We start from the raw sequence: 23312 nt of genomic DNA on the forward strand, positions 1-23312 counted from the left end.
AAAGGTAATGCACCCTCACAGCCCTCTCCCACTTATAAATTTTTCCTTCTTCTGTATATAGTTGATCATATTTCCCTAACTGAAAACTGAGCTCGAGTCTAAATACCAGCTTCTACTAAGCAAGACGTACAAGAAATAAAATTATTACAACTTTATAATGTGATTTCCCCAGAGGTGCAAACTGTTTACTTATTTCCCCTCTCACTCCCAAAGTAAAATAATCTTTGGCTGGGAAATGATCATTTACATAAAACAATATGTAGAAATTAAACCACTTTAATATAATATAAACATTTCCAGAATATAGACTGATTTTTGTATCAGTGCTTTTAAAACTATACATCATCTAAGCTTATTATAGACTGTTTCTTTTTCCACTTTCAGAACTAGAAAATACAAAAATACACTGAAAATTAGATTTAACAAACAAACAAAAAAATCAGTCTAAATCGCTTCATACATTTTTCCTGGAGGAAATCAAGAAACATAAACAAACACACAACAACCATAAAATATCACCAATACTAACACAAACTCAAATAAGGAATGGATTCTGTAATGTCATTCTTTCATTTAAAATAAATGATCTCCCATGTGTAAATAATTCACTATCACAGCAATTTGGTGAATAGAAGTAGAGACAGCCTCGTTAAGGTAAATTACATTATACACGAGAAATATGTAATTTTGCTTTTCTTTTTTTCTTTTAAAGAAAATGAGGAAAAGTAACTTCAGGACAAAGCATACTGAATACTTTTACTTCACTTGGCTTTTGTTAGAGGTTAAAGTCATTATCCACTTAGGAAAATTCAAATAACATAAACTGCATGAAACCAAACTCTTCAATTTATTTCTTCAATTCAACATTAAGAGAACAAAACAAAAAAAGTTCAAAATCCAAGAGTAGACTCATCCCAAAGGATTGACTCTTCTGTCTTTTCTTCAACAGGTTTCCTTTTCTCTTATCTTCTTGTTGTGTTCTTATGTTCTTCTTTCTCAGAGGCTAGGTTTAGGCTCATTTGTTTCTTCCTTTAATTCATTCTCAATTGTTACACACACACACACACAAAATCAATCTAAGCCTTCTTGAACTGACACTGACTGTATCCACCTCTCTCTTTCTTTACTGAATGTTTTGTAGTTGTTGTTGTTGTTGTTGTTTTGTCTAAACCCATACTCATAAGATGTCTTCATCTTCAGGTAAATACAACTTAAAGTTCAAAATCCAAGAATAGACTCATCCCAAAGCATTTCCTCTTCTGTCTTTTCCTCAACAGATTTCTTTTTCTCTTTCCTGTGCTTCCGTTCTTCTCTTGTAGAGGGTACACCATGGCTTTTTTTCTTTCTTCGGTGCTTAAGCTTTCCTGAAGTGACACTGACTTTATCTCCCTCTCTTTTCCTTTGTCGGATCTTCTTGTCCTTGTCTAGATCCATATCCCCATAACTCTTTTTCCTTTTATGCTTGGACTGTTCTTTCTCTGGCCTTTCTTCACCTTCCTCCAGGTGCCTTCTTCTCTTTTGATGTCTCCGTTTATGACCTGCCTGAGGGTCACTGGTATTGTTTTCTGAGGAGAGGTACTTGTAAACTTCAGATTCTACACTGTATAAGCCAGAGTTATTTTCTTGCTGACTAAGGCTCAGGGGTACTGGTTTTTCTGGGAAATAGTCTCTGTTGGTTTGACAGTAGGTCATAGAGTCTAGTTTCTGTCTGCTGTCATGAGGTGGTAAGCAATGAGGTAACTGGTTTTCTACTGCTTGTGAAATATTGTATGATTCTGGGTAGGTCTGGAAAGTCTCAAACGGGAGTCTTTGCTCAAACATTCTATTTTTGGATCTGGAATCAACCATTTCTCTGTACTTATGGGTTTCCATAGAGCTATCACTTATCTTTCTGAAACAAGTCTTTGGCTCTAGTCCTCTGGCTTTCTGCACTTTGATGTAATCTTCAAGTTCATCTTGGAAAGAGTCATATGTTTTCTTTGAATAAGCTGGTAACCACTGATGTAATTGTCTTTCCACTGGTGAAATATTGTATGGTCGTTGGTAGGTCTGGGAAGTCTCAACTGAAAATCTTTGCTCATACATTCTTTGTCTGGGTCCAGAATCAACTTCCCTGTACCCATGTGTTTCCATAGAGTTTTCTCTTATCTTTCTGAAACAAGTCTTTGGATCTAGTCCTCTGGCTTTCTGCACTTTGATATAATCTTCCAGTTCATCCTGGAAAGAGTCGTATGTTTTCTTTGAATAAGCTGGTAAGCAATGAGGTAACTGGTTTTCCACCATTTGTGAAATATTGTATGATCCTGGGTATGTCTGGAAAGTCTCACATGAGAGTCTTTGTTCAAACATTCTATGTCTGGACCTGGAATCAACCACTTCTCTGTACCCATGGGTTTCCAAAGAACTCTCTTCCATCTTTCTGAAACAAGTCTTGGGCTCTGGTTCTCTGACTTTTTGCACTTTGATGTAATCTGCATATTCCTCTTGGTAACAGTCTTGTGTCTTCTTCGAATTCTTCACGAGATTGGTAACAGTGGAGTCTCTGCAAAGAAGACAGTAGAAAGTTCTTGTTAGTAAACTATTTTATTCTGAATATTTTCTTTGCTTTCAAAAAGATTAGTCTGAAAAAAAAACAACAAAACCACAAACAAACTTTAAAAACCTATCTCAGTATAAAAACTATAAATCATGACTTTTTATACCAAAAAGAAGCAGCAGGAATAGACAGATATCTCCTGGATGTCCCACAATTTTTTACATGTAAAAACATTTTCAGGCCTGGGAGGAAGATGGGTACAGAGAAGCAGACATATCTGTAGCACTTAAAATGTAAGGAATGTTGGAATGTGTGGGAAAAGACTGACAATATTTAATGTCCTGAAGATGGTCTCATCTGAGTATCACATTGTTTGAAAGTTCTGATTAGTCAGTTCCTTGAATAGATGGCTATTTATTCTGGAACACTGAGATTTTTTTTTAAGTCTAAATGAAAGTTAATTTGATGTTAGACGATTTAGCTCCTAAGTATTTAGACTCAAAATATAAATCTTTTCTACTAGAATAAAATAATGTAACAGAAATACTATGCTTTGATTTTAAAAGCAATAGACCAAATATACAATAGTTACGTGCTCCTCTGTCCTGTTACCTGACATACTCAACCCCAAATTGTCCACTCAATCCGCTCCTCCTTAAAATAACAGAAAAGAGTGGAATAAACTTTTATTGAGCTCCTACTATGTTCCAGGCCAGGCACCTTACAGGTATTTTTATATTTCATTATGACCACTGTGTACCAGAGCTGTCCAAAGTTACATAGTTGGTAGAAAAACAGATTTGGTACTCCAATCCAGATCTGTCTAACTGCAAGACCTTTGTTGTTAACCATTATACTGCACTGGAAGGATGATGACAAGATCACCGAATCCCTGGAACTAAGACAACGTACCTTGATTATTTGAATTTGTATGGTTAGCCAGAGAATGATCCTTTAGCATCACTCCAAAGAAGAAAAATGCTGTCTGGTTAGGAGGATACCAATTAGCCAGCTCTACCAGTAGACTATCATGGTTAGAGAACTTCCAGGGGGATGCTACTAGAGTGCAGTATATTACAAATCCACCAGCCATACCCAAGATTAACTCATAGGGAAATGAATGCCTAGAAAGTTTGTAAAATATATGCAAGGGTACTTGACAGAAGCCCTGGTGTTTGGTGTCACAGGAGCATTTTGGCAAAAAATACTTACTTAATTTGGTGTTCACTTCCTTGCATATGGGACTGGAACATTTCTAAAGATGTAAAGGTGATGTTGCAAATATGACAAACGTAGGTTCTCATACTAAATGCTGAAAAAAACAGAGTTCAAGTTAAGAAGATCAATATGGATACACTTAGAATCACACAGCTGGACAAGAAATTACTGGAGGTCATCTACTTGAACTTTCCCAATTTAAAGAGAAGTCCCAGAGAGGTCAAATGACTTGGTCAAAGTCACAGAGCCAGTTAGTAATAGAGATAGCCTCTTAGAACCCATGTTTCTTAATTTAAAGCCCAGAATTCTTTACACTACACTAACACTGTTTTTCTACCCTTGGCATCTTTCCCTAGAAACTGCTATCTGCCTGCTTATTGTTGCTACGTGGAAGTGCAGCAGGCACTTCAAATTTAGCATCCTCAGCCAACCTTTGCCTCTTAACCCCTCAACCATCCTCTTTTGCCCCTAATTCTCTTTACACCCATCCAAAACCTGAAACATCCCTAAAGATTAAAGACAAATAAAAGCAAATTTTCACTCTCTTACCTGAAATCACTGTAGCGCATTAGTTTACCAGCACTAATTTCCACAGACAGATTTTAGGAAGGAGAGAGGTTTAGTGACACCCACCCTCAGGACAAAAGCTGAAAGCAAAATTCTAAAACAATACTGCTAGTTACCACTTCAAAAGAGTCAAGAACTATAGACTAGGTACACTAGCGAGCTCTCTATTCTGATTCTTAGGTAGAATTGGAAGCGGGGGATAATTTTTATTTTTTAAATCTCATCATCCTTCCCCTTTCTCTTTGATCAAAAGAAGCAAATTAATAAATTTCATAAGCCAAATATAAAAACAATCCCACCCTAAAAAAGAGGCAATAAATTGGTGGCTGGAGAGATTTTAGGGTCAAGCAAGGTCATCTTTTAAATCAAACAGCAACTTAATCATTTAAAGGATGCTAAAACAATCATTACCAAGTATATTCACCTTGTCAAAAGCAAAAATTATTCATAGAAATGGGAGACTACTGTCAAGGGGAAAGAAAGACACTGACTTTGAAGAACATGAGGACTCTGCTCACTCTTGACAAATACTCTATGGTGGGCCCAAGAGAGAGCTCAGCAGTTTATGTCAAAGGCTGAATGAATGATTACTCAAAACTATCCTCTCTCATGTGCTCTGATTTTGTGCTCACAAAGTCACTTTCCGATTAGAATTTGGTTTCCCATGTTCTTTGATACCAAAAAGAGGATACCCTGGGTGATAAATATGTTTTTAAAACTGTGGGAACTGGAGTTTTAAAACTGTGGAAATATATATATATATATATATATATATATATATATATATATAGAGAGAGAGAGAGAGAGAGAACATATACACATTTTAAGAAAGGAAACAGTATTAAAATTGTAATACTCAGTACAAAAGATGAATACAAGTCGTGTATACATTTTTTTGGCACCCCTGGTATACAGCTCCTCCTACCTTAAATCAGTACCAGAATGACAATCTATGAACTTAAACTACAGTGTTTCCCAGAGTTCTCTGATAAGAATCATCTGGGGTGTTAAAAATACAGATCTCCAGGCCCTTTCCCTGGAGAACATGATTCACTGTCTCTGGGGCAGGGAATTCGTATTTTAACAATACCCTTGGTATTGATTATCAGAGAATGTGTGAGAAACATACTAACTGAATACCTTTCCAGTTCCTTGGTTATTTATCAGCATCTTCCACGTTTGTCTGTGGTTTGGTGAGTCCCTGATTTGAGACTGATCAACTTTGAAGATTCTGGAGTTCTTGCAAAGCTAAGGATTAAATCGGGATTCTGCATGCTCGCAACAATGCTTTTCAGGAAATTGTAACTATCCTGATGCAACCAGAGTGGAAATTAAAGCTTAGATTCGCTTGGCCAATACCATACATTTTGAGGTAATGCAAGTTAATGCAAGATATGCGGGAGTCTCAGTTTCCTCTAAATTAGTTCTTCCCAGTACTGGTTACACATTAGAACCATGTGGAGAACTTTAAATATAATCATATTACAGCTGCACATCAGACCAATTAAATCAAAATCTCTAGGCGTGGAACCAGGCTTTCTGTTTGAAAGCATTCTAGATGATTTATCTGTGCAGCCATTGTTGAGCACCACTGTCCTAGGTTATCAAGCCAATGATCTTCATTATGACTATAAACTCAGATTATATTTGAAAGGTTTTACATATTTGTTTAGTGCTTATAAAGTATATTGTATATAATGTTCTCCTCAGTTCCTCCCTTTCTTCACAAATTACATCAGAAGATTATAATATAAAATTATACAGGGGTTTAGAGGAGCTGCAGGTTGCAGATGGGAGATCCAGAGGCTGTTCTGGAACTGTGATCCTGGTTACTGTTACCTTAGCCCTTGTCTTTTTCACACACTGACATTCTTTATCTTCTAGGATATCGACATCTCAGACAATAATAAATAAAAATGGTGTAAACCCTTCCTGTGAAGATATAAGTTGCCCGCAAGATCAAAATTCCTGGTATAATCCTGCTGAAACCTGCCTCCACTATGTTTCTTACACTCTCCATCTTCCTATCAGAATCTGCTCCATGGCCCTGTCCAGCTGTGCTGCCCTCAGCTCTGCTAAGATTCCTTGTTTCTGACTTCACGCAGAAATTCAAGATTCCTTTGCAGCCTGTGCCTGTCAGAATCTTCCATAACCCAACACCTGTGTGGCCCACATTTCTCCTAATCACAGCTCTATCTCATAACTCCCTTTACTAAAGTATTTGTTTTCAAAGCATAGATTAGGGAAGTGCATGTCTTTATAGTCTAAGATTGTGGTTCTCAGTCTTGGCTCTGTATTGTAATCGCTTGGGGAGTTAAAAAAGAGAAAACAAAACACGAATGTGTAGGTCCTAGGGATTCTAATTTAATTGATTTGAGGGATGGCCTGAGCACCGGTATTTCTAAAAGCTCCCTGCATGATTCTAATATGTAGTCAAGGATGAGAACCATAAGTCTAATATCGTAAATGGGGAGAAATCAATTGAGAGCTACATGTAAGCAAAAAAATGCAACTTAATGTGGGATTTATCTTATGAAAAAATTTTTAAATGTCCAATTTATCTGTTTTTATATTATGACAGGAGAACAAAATATTTTTTTTAAAAATCCTAACATTTGTTGAGGACTTATTCTGTTATGGGTATAGGATATACTGCTTCATTTCATTCATTTTAAATCCTGGGAAATAGCCTTATTTTCATTTTATATCTGAGGAATCTGAGGTGCAACTGGGCAAGTGACTTCAAACATGTCTCTGAATCAATGTTTATCCCTGTACATGACACTGCCTCTCGATAAACAATTAGCAAATATTGAGAAAAACTATATACTCATTACCATATAAAGCACTGAGAATGACATTAGAGAATATAATCCCTTGTCTCAAGGAGCCTAATTCAATTAATGTGTTATAATTAACGCACTTGTCCATGAATAGTAAAGCCTATGAGAAATCAGAAGAAAGGGAGAATACCAAGAGCTAGCGCAGTGAGAGAAGTTGTTGTGATAGATCTTGGAGGACAAGAAGGACTTGAATTGTAAGGAAAGCAGGTAAGGGCATTCCAGGTGAAAACAGTATCAGGGATGGCAGAGACGAAAATGAGCATGATGTGTTGAAATCTAATAATTTGTTTCACAAACACTGAGCACCTATGTGGCACCAAGCATCATGCTAGATGCTAAGGGTACAAGATGAGCAAAACGGGCTGGTTGCTTACAAATCCAAGTGAAAAACAGAGACACAAACAGAAGATTTCAATCTCATTTGGTAAAAGGTAAGAGAGATATGCTTATGGGGTACAGGAGCCCCAAGAATCAGAGGCATTGAGCACAACTGGGGGTCTGAAGAGGAATACTAGGAGAGATGATGCAAGATAAGCAGGAGTCCCAGTTCCCTCTAAATTAGTGGTTCCAAGTTAAACTTGGAAGGATGAAAAATAGTTAACTTGATGAAAAGAGTTGGTAAGAGTATAGCTGGCAGAGGAAAGAGCATAGAAAGCAAAGAAATGGTTCCAAGAACTTCTTAAAATTTGGAATTGTTGTAGAATAAAATATAAGGGGGAGAACAAAAGGGTGTCAGATCAAGGAGAGACATACCCTGTTTCCCCGAAAATAAGACTGGGTTTTATATTAAGTTTTGCTCCAAAAGACGCATTCAGGCTATGTTCAGGGGATGTCACCCTGAAAAATCATGCTAGGGCTTATTTTCCAGTTAGGTCGTATTTTCGGGGATCACGGTATATGTTATGCTAAGGAGCCTAGACTTTTTATTCTGTGTTTTGGGAACCCTGAAGTGGTTTAAGTGTAAGTGAGATGATCAGCTGTGTGTTTTATTAGAGAAATCTCTCCTCTAGCTGCAAAATGGAGGAGGAATTTGAGAGGAGCAAGCCTGGAAGTAAGGAGACCACGGTTGTGTAAATATAGCAGACCAGGCAAGAGACAAGTAGGGCATGGGCTAGAAAGGTCACAGTTATGTGTAGAGAGGAACAGGGAGATTGGTGAAGTATTTAGCATTAAAACTGGCAAAACTTAGTGACTGAATGTGGGAGACAAGGGAAAAGGAGGAATACAGAGGAGTCAGTCTAAAATAACTCTCAGCAACTTGGTTTGGCAACTGAGTGGGTGGTGATCCTGTTAACTCAAACTGCAACTTCAGAAGGAAGTGTTATTTTAGGAGGTGGAAGAATAAGCAACAGTTAGTTTGAGTTTGGACACACAGAGTCTGAGATATCTGTGATATTTCCATGTAAGGGTGTCCAACAAGCAGTTAGATATAGGAGTTTGGAAGGCAAAAGACAGATCAGAATGATTTTGGAAAAGTCAGAGCAAGGGGGATAGTTAAAACAACCAGAGTAAATGAGATCTTCTGAGGACAGTCTATGGATGGACATATGAATATAACACAATGATAAAACCCTGCAAAGTGCCACTCTTTAAACTAAGATAGTAGAGAAGGAGGGGGCCCTGAAAAGGTCACAAAGTAAAGGACAGATTTATAAGAATGAATAGGAGAGTGATGTCAAGGAGCTAAGGAAGTAGAAATTTTTAAAGAGGAATGACTAGTGAATGGAATAAAGCTGTGTATTGGATTTAGAAATTTATAGGTCACTATGACCTTGTGAGGAATAGTTTCAATGGAGTGGTGGAACAGTGGTGAGGAGGGCTGGGGGATGTGTGTCAACAAATGACAGTGAGTTGAGGAGTAACGGTGAAGACAGTTAAGAGTATATAAGAGTATACGTATTTGGGAAAACAATAACAGCAACAAAACCTGGCTAAGAAGGGAAGGGTAAAGTGTAGCAGTTAAAGGTAAACTCATGGTTAAGGGATGATTTGGTTAAGGCAAGATACTTGGTAATCCACATTTGATGGCCTATTTTTTCTTAATAAAATAAGGAATAAGCTTGCCTAATAGGTGTGAGGAGGGAGAGAGTAGAACTGTAGAAGAGAGTCTTGGATAGTGGTGTAGATTTAATAATCATTGCTAAGAAGAAAGTAAAAGGAAAGGAAAAGAATTAAGTAGGACTAAAAGTCCGTACAGGTAGGATACCAAGACTCTGTACAGGTACCCAATCTCTAGCCTTATATAATTTTCCATACCATCACTCAGTATCCTGAATATAAAAGTAAAAACGGTGGGCTATGCAAATGATCCAGGGTTAAAATCTTGCTACTAGGGAATGAGAAAATAACAATGAGGTATAAGTAAAGCCTTTCAGAAGGTTGTTGCAGAATTAAAGTGTAAGATGGTGGTGGTGGAAATGTAATGGAAGGGTACACGGACAGAGAAATAGTTCTAAGAAGACTTGGTAAGACTTCCTGATGGATAGGATATAGGGAAATTAGGTAGTCAAAGATGCCCTCAAAGATTCAAGTGTAGGTGACAAATAGTGGTACTACTGACAAAGAAAACTTAGGAAATTCAAGTTGGTTTTAGAGAAGATTAGTAATTCAATTTTAGATATGCTGAGTTACAGGTGAAGATGAAACATCTAAGTGCAATAATAGGAGCTAGAAATTAGTAAGATAAGCAAAACAAATACAATAAATCAAAAAATACATATATACTTCAGTTCCGTATTGTTATGGTAGCCATTCCTGTGCTAAATAAGATCTGGGCTGGATGAGAGACATGGAGAAAGCAGTGAAAATGATGAAGAAAGAGAGAAAGAGATTAGATACAATAGAAACACATATAAACAATAGCAGGTGGAAAAGAAGGCAGAGACAGAAGGGAGAAGATGGGTGAAGAGCAAAATAGTTAAGGTAGCACATGTTAAATTGTTTTTGTCTTACCACTTGCTTACTTCTATAATAGGGGCTTCTGCTGTTAACTGTGATTCTCATTAGCTAATTTAAATTCTTCAGCTAGTTTTTAATCCTCAAATGTATACTGTTCTCAAAATGCAATAGTCAAGGCAGGGTTGAAAATCTGTTCTTTGAGCTCGAGCTTCAGAGGCTAGTGTAAAATGACTTCAATGACTGGATTGATTTATGCTGATAATCAGCGGCCCCTTCCTGACTGGATGAAAATTTCATCTAAATCCTCCTCCTCTTATTCTAATAACCCTGAAACTTCAGAGTGCTAAAATGACCCTCCCCTCAGAGTGCACACACTTCTCATAGCTGACTCAGTTCCAACTTTACCTAATACCACTAATGTCAGATACCTTCAGCCCAACAAGAACAAACAAAAACAAAAACCTCTCAACAAGTGGAAGTTTGTCATTTCTACAAACATCTACTACTTTCAGAAGGCCTAAGACTTCTACTTCTACACTTGCCTAAATCAACATTCTTTAAAATCCTAGATAAAAACGCAGATCTCTGTGTAACTTTTGGGGATATGTTCAATCACATTAAGTACGAAACTGAAATAGTACACAGGGTTAGCATTCAACAACTGGTTCATATGTTAGACTAATCTCTATTGAGGGAGGCCTACTCTGTGCCAGTTTCTATCTCTAACACTGGAAATAGAGATGAGTTAGGTGAAGTCCCTTCCCTCAAAGACCTTACATTCTAGTGGGAAACAAAGACACATGGAGAGATAATTAGCTATGCAGGTTAAGAAAGCACAGAAGATAAGCCTTAATGGAAGTGAAAAGGCTTCCAAGGAGGTGGCATGTTAAAGAATGAGTACAAGTTAGCCAAGAGAAGAGGGACATGGAGATGTTGCAGGCAACACGGCAACACGAGCAAGGGGAGAGAGACAAGCAATAGGATAATGGTTTCTGGAAACCATAAAGTTTGTAGGTTCTGACTCATGTAGACCATGGCAGGGAGTAGCAGGGGATAAGCCTGGAGAAGGCAGGCAGGAACAAGATGATAAAGAGCTATGAAGCTTAGATTTTATCCTTAGAAAACAGAGAAATAAATCAGAACTACAGACTTACTGAATCAGAATCTCCATTTTAACAAGGTCCCTAAGTGATTTGCATGTACGATACGTTTTGAGAAGCATTGTTGAAAGACGTGGAGGGCCTGAACTAGTGTCGGAAGAGCAGGGCTAGAGATAAAGTAAAAGTAATATTCTGGAGGTAAAACAGTCATAGCTTGGTGCTTCGTTAGTATACAAAGTGAAAAAGGTGGGGTTCACAGTTAACTGGGATTCACAACTAACTACAGGTTTCTACTTTTACAACTTAGGTGGATTTGGAATGGCTCTGAGGCATCCAGGAGGAGCAACAGCTGCCTTTTGGATATATGAGTCTAAAAGCTGGACAGAAAGGTCATAAGCATACAGATGAGCAGTGAAATCAGGGGGTACATTAAGTCGTGTTTGTACAGTAAGGTCAAGAATGGAACCATGGGAATACCTACATTTAAATAATGAATTAAAAATAGAGCCCCCAAAGAAAAGAGAAAAGAAACAAAAAAACAAGAGAAGAACCAGAGCGTAAGGAGTTGCATGCGACAAAGAATAGAGCTTCAAGAAGAAGGGAGTAATGAACATTTTCACATGAAGCAGAAAAGGTCTAGTAAGGAAAGAAATGAAAAGTAACAGTGAGTAGAGGGAAAGAAGTGGGTAGAAGAGAGACTGTGAAAAGGGAATAAAATATACTAGTAATGAGAAGGTGCCTGTGGTGGGGGGGAATACATGGTTAGAAGAGCAAGTGGATCACTCCAGTCAGCATCAGAATCTTTAATGTGCCTGATTTCTTGCCACTCTTTCTTAGCTCCTTTGTTCATCCTCACTCCTTTCCACTCCTACCAATCTAAATCACATACTTCCTCTCTGAAGATTTTTTGAACCATGTTTCACTCCTCTGGTTACCATATGTACACAAAACACCATGTCTGTAGCCTTTTGCAATGAAGTGTTATTAGTTTAAACACTTGCTCTTTCAGGGAAAATGGTATATCCATCCTCACTTGTATACCCAAGAATAACTAGCCTGGCACCCAAGAGACACTTAAATCATACTTAGTGACTGAATGATATAACCACATGATACTAATTTAAAATACTTCCTTATATACCTATGCTATAACAAGAAACTGTGGAAAAAGCTATATTTGATTCTGTAATTAATAAGGGTCATCTAAAACTTTCTGGGTCTAGGGCTGGCTGGGTAGCTCAGTTGGTTAGAGCGTGGTGCTGGTAGCACCAAGGTTGCTAGTTTGATCGCCACATGGGCCACTGTGAGTTGTGCCTTCCTAAATAATAATAATAATAATAATAATAATAATAATAATAATAATAATAAAACTTTCTGGATCTCGTTTTCTAGAAAAACAACAGACAGGACTAGAAAGACTCTAAGTTCTACTTATCTAAAATTCTATGATCCCATGAGTACTATCAACCTCCTACTCAACAAGAATAAAAGTGCATATACATAAGCCAGTATGTGTATAAAATATAAACTTCCTATAAAAGAGTTTTGTGATATTTTTTTACTGTTTACCATTTGCATCTGATTTTGCTGGAAGAGGTTCCTCTCTTATCTTGTCTACAAACTTCTTCCTAGCTTCATTTCTTTTGTGTTTTTTCCCAACATAATGTTGTTGGGCCATTAATGGACTATTAAAAGAAGCAGGACAGAGCTTGCAATACTTGTTTGGATTATTCAAATCCAAAGCAGTGCTGGAAGAGGAAGGCATGGTCTTGTCTTTAATCCCACCTGGAGGAGGCTTGACAGCAAGGGGCTTCAGAAATGTTGACTCTGCAGTAGTAATAGGCACACCTGCTGAAACAGTCGTAATGAGAAGTGATCAACATGCGTTCGGTTATTAGAGCTGCATTGATTATAAAGTATTAGGGAAATTCAGAATTCTTTTAAAACCCACTATCTTTGGACTTTTCCACTCAGCTGTTGGATAAAGGTACTCAGACTAAAAATAATTTTCTTCTGTGAGAAAGGAAATTTGAATTCAAATCTACCACCAAGTTTCTCCAACAAAGATACAGAAGCATCAGGCATTGACTAATTATATTACTTTGAAAAATCAATGAAAGTATGAGAGCTGTCTTAGGATGGTTCTTGAAATTAGTGAGGGTAAAACAGGTGGCAGCTGAGAACCAGATTATTTCACTGATATGTGGTATGTAAAACTGAAAACAAGAAAGGAACAAGACAAATGAAGAAACAAAAACTCATAGACACAGACAATAGTTTAATGGTTACCAGAGGGTGGGGGGTGGGGGGGCAGTAGATGAGGGTAAAAAGGATCAAATATATGGTGATGGAAAGAGAACTGACTCTGGGTGGTGAACACACAATGTGATATATAGATGATGTATTACAGAATTGTACACCTGAAACCTATTTAACTTTACTAACCATTGTCACCCCAATAAAAACTTGAAAAAAGAAAGAGAGGTAGCAACTTCTACCATGTTTCCCCAAAAATAAGACCTAACCAGAAAATAAGCCCTAGCATGATGTTTCAGGATGACATCCCCTGAACATAAGCCCTAATGTGTCTTTTGGAGCAAAAATTAATATAAAACCTGGTCTTATTTTCGGGGAAACACAGTAAGTTGGTGTCTTTCTTGATTAGCAGTAAGTCATCCACACAGTCCCTATCTGTGGTATCTGCATCAAAATAAAATTTATGCAGTTGCTTAAGACTATAAAATTATATGGTTTCACAATTACAGTTTCTTCAGAGCTCTTTTACTTAGTCTCCCCTCTGAGCCCAAATTGATGAATTTGGGGGGCTGAAGAGAAGGCTTTACAAGATGCTTTCTTTTGTAGGGCACATTGATTCTGTCCCTCTTTAGACTGACAGGCAAAAACAAATGCAAAAAAAAAAATAGAGAGACTAGAACAGATTTTAAAATAATTCTGGCTTCGTTTATTAAGATAATATGTTTTAATGCTGGATGAGGCCTACACTATGAGATGGAAATTAATGTTGGTAAATTTTCCATGCCAGACATGCCTTATTCCTAAAGTGTTGAAGCTACTGAAATGTGGTAAATTATTTATTCAGAGGACTAATCAACTTATTTTTTTGTTCTAGCACAAATTTTTCCAAGTACAAGTTGGGTTTTCTAGGGTGTACTCCCCTTAGGCCAGAAGTGAGATCTTTGGGTCAGATCTCTTATGCATTCACGATCCAACATCACTAGAAGGAGGGAAGACAAAACATTTTATAGTCCTCTGTATCTTTAGGATATAGCCTAAAATAAGTACTCATTAACTACTGATTGACGATACTATTGATACTTTTTCTTTATATTCATAGGAAGAAAGGAATGAGCTATCAGAGTAGAAGTAGATGCCATAACTTATTTATTTTCTTGCCTACAGTTACAGCCAGGAAATGCTGCATCACAACTATGTAGTGAATACACTGGTCTGAACACACATATGAGACAATGTTTTAGAAAGTACTAAAGCAAAAAAAGAATGAGAAAGATGCCGAGGGGAAGAAATAAGAAAGAGCTATGATGTTATGATTTGATTAGAAACTGGAGAGCTCAGGCTGCTTATTGTTGTTTCTTTATAGCCGCATAGCAAATCACTTGCTTTTATCTGGATTTAATAAACTGTGAAGGACAGGTCATAACATTTCTTAAAATTCAGTTAGCAATTATAATCTCCACATTAAATGACAAAGAAAGAGAAAGACATTAACTGGGAAGAAGAAGAATCAGTTTATCGCCTCAGAGTGAAAGTCTCCCCGATAAAAAATGGACGGCAAGGTTGGGGAAAAAAATGACAGGGAGACCCTATATTGAAGCTAAAGAGGTAAATGTAATCTTACCCATCTCTGGCTGAAATCTTGATGGAGATACCTGATCACACACCTCCATTAGTTGCTTCGATTTTTTAGCATGGACTTTCCCCACATAGTGAGACTGAGCAACAACTGGGGAGCTAAAAATCATGTTGCAGAGATCACAAAATTTGTTTCTGTCAACTACTTCACTCTTATGCACCTAAAATAAGCACAATCTTGTTAGAGAGATTCAATAAGTCAACGTTTAGAATTACGACATCAACATAGACCACTCACCTGAAAATGTCTACCATCCATCTTCATTTTCTTACTAGGCACTTCATTTTGTTCTCCATGCATTTGAAAATAAAACATAACATTTTGAGCATGTTTTTCACTCTGAAAAAAATATATATGACTTTGTTTATTCAATAACAGAGGCACCCAAAATTTACACCTCTTTGAATTCGAGGACAACACTTATGAGTTATAATATATTTGGTGTGTACAAAGTTGATGAAAGAGCTTCACATGCTTTCAGATCTCTCAATCTCAGTGAAAAATTAAAACAATGCTATGACTTAGAGGCCGATAACATTTAGGCTCTTGTTTTTGACAGAGACTCCCAATTGCTGCCTAATATTCTTTTCCTTCCTTAGTTATACATCTTGGGCAGTATAACCAGCTGAAAACCTGCATGTTCCAGCCTCCCTTTCAGCAAGATGTAACCATGTGAGTAGATTCTGGCCAGTAAGTTGTAACCTGAAGTGTTGGGTGGAACTTCTGGAAAGCCTCCTTTACAGACTGGAGGATGAGCCCTTCTTCTGACTTTCTTCCCTCCAGCTTCTGGAATTAACATGTAAAGGTCAATCTATGGGGTATCTTGAGGACAGATGCTAGTTCATCAGAGCAGAAAGACAGAAAATGTCTAGGTCCCTGATGATGTCATGGAGCTGTCATATCAGCCCTGCACTGCCTACCTTTCAAATTCTTTTAGGTGAGGAAATTAACCCTTCTAGGTTAAGCACATTAGAAACCTCTCTGAACAAACGTATAACAAAATACATAACAACAACCAAAATGTTGGTGTAGGTAGAAGGGAAACGAACATTCCTGATCATGTATTGTAAGGCAATCACTCTCTAGCAGAATTTTAAATTGTAAAATATATCCATCATATAGAAAAGCACAGGAAATAATATAGCTGAAGCCCATAACCACTGTCCAGTTTTAACAGATGTTAACATTTTGCTATATTTCTTTCAGATCTCCTGTTTTAAAAAAGGTATCATTTTACATATACAGTCCTATCTCCTCATGCCCATAATCCTTCATCCTCATTCTCTCCCTATAGGTAACCACTATCTTAAAGTTGGTATAATTTCCTTCAAGCTTTTATTCTCTTACTACATATGCATGTACCCATGAACAGTATTATATACTGTCATTTAAAAATTTTTATGAACATGGAATAATTCTATTCATGTCCTTTTCAACTTGCTTTTTATAACCCAGTATTGTATTTCTAAGATATGCCCATATTGATCCATATCGCTATAGTTCATTCATGTTAAATGCTGCATAATATTCCACTCCATATGCTACTGAAGGAGTTACATGTCTATTTATTTTGCTGTTACAAGTATTTCTGTACTTATATCCCCTGATATACATGCTGAAGCGTTTCTTTAAAGTAGATACCTGTAAGTGGAATTTTTGACTTAGAAGGTATGAGGATTTTCAACTATAAACAGGTATTATAAAATTTCTCTCCAGAGATTCAAGATGGCAGATTGGGTAAATGCTGTGCCTGCTGCATCCCAGGATCACACCAAAATTGCAAATAAATTCTACAACAATCAACCGTAAGAATCATCTGAACAATAGCTGAACAGAACCACTATAACTAAGGATATAAACAGGCTACATTGAGAGTGGTAGGAGGGGCAGAGACACAAAACAGGCTGACCCCAAACCCACAGAGAGAGGTTGAATGATGGGCGGGTCACCTCAGTGGCAGAGGTCCCCCTGAAGAGGGAGGGGCTCCCCCCGCCCCACGTCGGGCTCCTGAGCCCAGGGGTCCTGTGCTGGGAAAAGGAGTTCCCACAGCATCTGACAGTGAAAATCAGCAAGGACTCTGTCTGCCCTTCTAAGTGGGGCAGAAGGTGGCTGGAAACCCAGACACCCACTTGTAGAGCAAGCACACAGACTCGCTCGCTAATGGGCACTCACCTTGTCTCTGGCAGAGGGGGTAGCAACTCGGGAGGCCCAGGGATGTGTGAGGAAAGACTGAACTGAGTGCCTTTGGCACGAGAACTGGAGGGACGGGAGCCAATGTTGACCCTGGGTGGAGCCTGCACACATGAGTCTTACAGGGGGGCACCATCGTTTCAGGGTTAAGCCATTCCCCAAAGGGCAAGTCTGGGACCACATTGGTCTGGTGCAATCTGCACATGCAAACTGCCTTGGTAACACCCTGGGTCCCTACCCTTTGCACAGCTGGTGCTATGTTGCCCAGGAAACTCATGACTGTGTGACTGCTGGACCCACCCCCATAGTCTGCAGATTAAAGCAGGCAGAGGGCCTGTGGTGGCCCCGAAACATTTGCTGGAGGGCATTAAGCCAAGACCTGCACTGCAGCATAGACAGGCCGTGGCTTGAGGAACCTGAGATGGTCAGTGACTGACTGATGTTCTCAGGGCATTTTTGTGGAGTGGTCCTGGACCCAGCACCAGTGCAGAAACCAAGACTTCACTGAATTTGTAGAAACCATTGGCCACACTCCATGGCTCGGTGGAACCCCGCCCCGCCCACCTAAAGCTGCATTGCCAGGGGCACTCTAGGCACCTGGGCCACAGGCCCCACCCCCAGAAGCCCTGGAGGAGGGTTTTTATAGCAGTGGACAATTGGACAATCTGCAATGGCCCGGGGCGATTTTGGTGGTGAACAGTGACACAAAAACTGCACCACAGACACTGGGGGACAGCTCTCAGGAATTTGTGATCCTGAGGCGGTGGCGGGCTGCAGTGGTCTCAGGGCGCTATGCAAGGTGTTCACAGGCTGGGCACTGGCATAAGAACTGAATCTGCATTAATTTTGTAAAAACCACCAGTCACGTCTCATGACTCCATTTGAACTCCACTCTGCCCAGCTAGTGCTGCATAGCTTAGGGCACTCTCAAAACCAGGTCAACCAGCCCGGGATGCTCACCTAAGGAGCCTGTCCCAACAGCTGGGCCTTACGGGCACCTGGCAGGTGGCAACAGGCCTAGGGGACCCTGGGCTTTTTGCTAAGCTGCCTCAGATCTATTTTTGGTAGCGGCCAGCCTCAGTTCACAGCAAGACCACCCCCACATGCCTCAAGGTCCAGCACAGGCAGCGGCCAACCACATATAGTTTTAAGGCTCCTACCAGGTAGCTATGGGCCAGTAACAGGCAAGGCTGAAATTGCCCTGTACAGTAGCCTCGCCCAAGAGACACCAGAAACAACACACCAGAGGCCAGCTTCAGACCACACGAGAGCACTACCTGGTTAGTTCGACAAGCAGCACACCCAAAGGGGGGTCTCAACAGGCACAAAAGCCCACATAGGTGAAGCCTCCTCTGAGGGGTCAGCCCGCACACAGCAGCTCATACACTGTGGGCATAGCCAATCCTCACAGTCAGTCAGCCTTAGAGTCAACCCCATCCACCCATGTGCCAAAAGCAATCAAGGCTCAACTACAACCGGAGGGCACACACATCACAAGGGACACTCCTGGAACATGCACAGGAGATCAGGGAGACTGTACCATTGTATCACACAGGACACAGACTACATAAGGCAACCCAGCAAAGACTGACAGACACAGGAGATCTATTTAGTACATAGAAGCAAACACAGAGCACAGCCAGAATGAGGGGGAAGAAAAATGCCCCAAATAAAAGAACAGGAGAAACTTCCAGAAATGGAACTAAATGAAATGGAGGCAACCAACCTACCAGAGACAGAGTTTAAAACACTGATTATAAGAATGCTTAAGGAACTTAGTGATAATTTCATGAAGAGTTAGTAAACATAAAGAAGACCATAAAAAAGAACCAATCAGAAATAAAGAATACAATAACTGAAATGAAGAATACACTAGAAGAAATCAACAGCGCACTAAATGAAGCAGAGAGTCAAATCAGCAATTTAGAAGACAAGGTAGGGCGGCTGGATGGCTCAGTTGGTTAGAGCGCGAGCTCTTAACAAGGTTGCCGGTTCAATTCCCACATGGGATGGTGAATTGCACCCCCTGCAACTAAAGATTGAAAACGGCAACTGGACTTGGAGCTGAGTGGTGCCCTCCACAACTAGATTGAAGGACAATGACTTGACTTGGAGCTGATGGGCCCTGGAGAAACACACTGTTCCACAACATTCCCCAGTAAAAAATTAAAAAAAAAAAAAAGAATAAGAAAACAAGGTAGCAGAATACACCCAATTGGAAAAAAACAAAAAGAAAAAAGAACAAAAACTAATGAAGATAGTTTAAGGGACCTGAGGGACAACATCAAGTGCAAGAACATTACAGAAGTACAGGAAGGAGAAGAGAGGGAGCAAGGGATCGAGAACATATTTGAAGATATGACTGAAAACTTCCCTAACCTGGTGAAGGAAACGCACAAGCCTAGAAAGCGCAGACTCCCAAACAACATGAACCAAAAGAGGCCCACACTGAGACACATCATAGTTAAAATGGCAATGGTTAAAGACAAAGAAAGAATCCTAAAAGCAGCAAGACAAAAATAACTAGTTAGTCATAAGGGAGCTCCCATAAAACTATCAGCTGATTTTTTCTACAGAAACTTTGCAGGCCAGAAGGGAATGGCAGGAAATACTCAAAGTGATGAAAAACATTGGCCTACAACCAAGACAGCTTTACCCAGCAAAGCTATCATTTAAAATTGAAGGAGATAAAGAACTTCCCAGATAAGAAAAAGCTAAAGGAATTCATTACCACCAAGCCAGTATTATAGGAAATGTTAAAAGGACTTCTTTAAACAAAAGGAGAAAAAAAAAAGTAATGAAGACCAAAAACACAAATAAATGTCATTAATTATGTACCTATCAATAATCACTTTAGGGCCGGCCCCGTGGCTCAGGCAGTTGGAGCTCCGTGCTCCTAATGCCGAAGGCTGCCAGTTCGATTCCCACATGGGCCAGTGGGCTCTCAACCACAAGGTTGCCGGTTCGATTCCTCGACTCCTGCAAGGGATGGTGGGTTCCACCCCCTACAACTAAGATTGGACACAGCACCTTGAGCTGAGCTGCCACTGAGCTACGAGATGGCCCAGCTGGTTGGAGCGTTTCTTCTCAACCACAAGGTTGCCGGTTCGACTCCTGCAATGGATGGTGGGCTGCGCCCCCTGCAACTAGCAATGGCAACTGGACCTGGAACTGAACTGCGCCCTCCACAACTAAGACTGAAAGGACAACTTGAAGCTGAACGGCACCCTCCACAACTAAGATTGAAAGGACAACAAATTGACTTGGAAAAAAGTCCTGGAAGTACACACTGTTCCCCAATAAAGTCCTGTTCCCCTTCCCCCCCAAAAAAAAAATCTTAAAAAAATAATCGCTTTAAATGCAAATGGACACACAATGGGATTTATAGATGATGTAATACAGAATTGTACACCTGAAATCTATGTAGTTTTACTAACAACTGTCACCCCAATAAATTTAATTTAAAAAATGCAAATGGATTAAATGCTCTAATCAAAACATAGGGTAGCTGAGTGGATAAGAAAACAAGGCCCATGCATATGCTGTTTACAAGACACCCACCTGAGATCAAAAGACACATAGACTGAAAGTAAAGGGACGGAAAAAGACATTTCATGCAAATGCAAATGAGAAAAAAGCAGGTGTAGGAATACTTATATCGGACAAACTAGACTTTAAAATGAAGACTATACTAACAGGCAAAGAAGAACATTACATAATAATAAAGGGATCAATCCGACAAGAGGACATAACCCTAGTAAACATCTATGCACCCAACATAGGAGCACCTAAATATATAAAACAGATATTGACTGACATAGAGATCAACAGTAACACAATCACAGTAGGGGACTTTAATAGCCCACTGACCAATGGACAGATCTTCCAGATAGAAAATCAACATGTAAACAGCGGCCTTAAATGTCACATTAGACCAGATGAATTTAATTGATATTTTTAGAGCATTTCACCCCAAAGCAGCAGTATATACATTCTTTTTCAAGTGCACATAGGACACTTTCAAAGACAGATCACATGTTAGGCCAGAAAACAAATCTCAATAAATTTAAGAAGACTGAAATCATATCAAGCATCTTTTCTGCTCACAGTACTATGAAACTAAAAATCAATTACAAGAAAAAAACAGAAACATGAATACATGAAGACTGAATATCATGCTACTAAATAATGAATGGGTCAACAATGAGATCGAGGAAGAAATCAAAAGATATCTTGAGACAAATGAAAATGAAAACACAAGACCCAAAATCTAAGAGACAAAGCAAAAGCAGTCTTAAGAGGGAAATTCATAGCAATGCAGGTCTACCTAAAGAAACAAGAAAAATCTCAAGTCTACAGTCTATCTTTACACCTAAGGGAACTGAGAAAAGAACAACAAAATAAGCCCCAAGTGGCTGCAGGCGCACTCCCTGTGGCCCACAGTCCTGCCCGAGGGATCACCATATAATATGGATGAACCCAGCATTCGAGGCAGAGACCTCCGGTGAGAACTGTGGTTTAAACTCTTACTGCCAGGCAGAAAACAGAAAACAAACACACAAATCCTGGCCGACTCACCTCCCCTGACCCCTTGAGTTCACCCCACCCCCAACCTCCCAGTGTTAGAGCAGGCTCCAAAAGAAACGGCAGCACTGTCAGATTGAAGAACAGAATATTTACAGCCCTAAGAACTGGGACAACAGTCCCATAGCCGCAAACGCACATTCCAGCAATAGGGAAAGAGCTGCAGGGACAAGACAGCTGAGGGCTGGTAGTTGCCATTGCTCAGACCCACGAACGTGCACCAGCTGCCTCTAACAGCCCACCCTACCACCACTTTTCTGGGCGGATCACTGTGATGGCAGCAAGAGCCACTGAGACACACAGGCTCTGCATTGGGCTACAGGGGCACTATTGGGATGTCAGAAGCTCAGAACTCTATCATCCTCCACATCCTCCCACGAAGGCAGTGATCTGAGACCCAGGTGACCTGCTCACAGAGGAGAAGCCCACCTTCAAACACGTGAGAAGCCAGAACAGCACAAGAGAAAATAAAACGCTATATAGTATGAGAGAAAACAAAAGGCTGCGGCAGGAGAGAAAATAAAACAATCCAGCAACACCAACTGTAAAGCAAAAGAAAGATCTCTTCATACGAACCTGCTGCAGAACCCACTCCTGTAGAGGCCAAAAAAGACAAATAATAAATCAGTAATTGCCACGAATAACCACGGTAACAAGGCAGCTGAGAAAGAAAATGAAAAGTCTCCATAAAATGAACTTACAGACATGGAAATATGTAACTTAAATGACAGAGAATTCAAGATTACAGTTCTTAAAAAACTCAAAGAGATGCAAGAAAACACAGGTAGGCAGTTAAATGAACTCAGAAACACAATCAAAGAACAAAATGAATATTTTACCAAAGAGATTGAAAGTTTAAAAAAGAACCAAATAGAAATTCTGGAGATGAAGAAATCAATAAAAGAAATTAAGAATGAAATAGCCAACTCAGGTAATACAGCTGAACAGATGGAAGAAAGAATTAGTGATAGTGAAGATAGAAATCTGGAAATGACACAGATGGAAGAAGAGAGAGACTTGAGAATTAAAAGAAATGAAAGAACTCTACACGAACTTTCTGACTCCATCAGAAAGAGCAACATAAGAATAATGGGTATACCAGAAGGAGAAGGGAACAGAGTCTATTGAAACAAATCATTGAGGAGAACTTCCCAAACGTGTGCAAAGAACTGGATCCTCAATTACAGGAAGCAAACAGAACACCTCATTACCTCAATCCCAACAGGCCTTCTCCAAGGCACATTGCATTGAAGCTGTTAAAAACTCCATGAGCCAGGAAGGAGTGGAATCAAATATTCAAACTATTGAAAGAAACAAATTATAGGAAAGGAATAATATATCCAGCAAATCTATTCTTTAGATATGAAGAAGGAATAAAGTCCTTTCCAGACATACAGAAGCTGAGGGAATTTTCTAACACACAACCTACATTACAGGAAATACTGAAGGAGCCTATTTGACCTGAATAAAAAATTCAAAAGAAT

General features: G+C 39.3%; 1 protein-coding gene across 4 annotated transcripts in view; it reads right to left on the reverse strand.

The window, feature by feature from the left end:
- Positions 1–258: 258 nt before the first annotated feature.
- Positions 259–23312, reverse strand: part of ZMAT1 (zinc finger matrin-type 1) — a 49189-nt gene continuing 26135 nt past the window's right edge. Inside the window, exons 3-7 of one of the 4 annotated variants that reach the window (XM_074323780.1) lie at positions 15292–15393; positions 15040–15214; positions 12948–13010; positions 3749–3848; positions 259–2542 (exon numbers count right to left, since the gene is read on the reverse strand). In XM_074323780.1, the coding sequence (XP_074179881.1) occupies positions 1219–2542; positions 3749–3848; positions 12948–13010; positions 15040–15214; positions 15292–15393 (1764 nt within the window). In that variant the 3' untranslated portion in view covers positions 259–1218. Of the gene's footprint in view, positions 2543–3748; positions 3849–12731; positions 13014–15039; positions 15215–15291; positions 15394–23312 lie in introns of all 4 variants that reach the window. The other 3 variants (XM_019719328.2, XM_019719329.2, XM_019719330.2) reach the window with 3 other exon arrangements.

Source organism: Rhinolophus sinicus, chromosome X (assembly GCF_036562045.2).
Source record: "Rhinolophus sinicus isolate RSC01 chromosome X, ASM3656204v1, whole genome shotgun sequence".
Classification (NCBI taxonomy): Eukaryota; Metazoa; Chordata; class Mammalia; order Chiroptera; family Rhinolophidae; genus Rhinolophus; species Rhinolophus sinicus.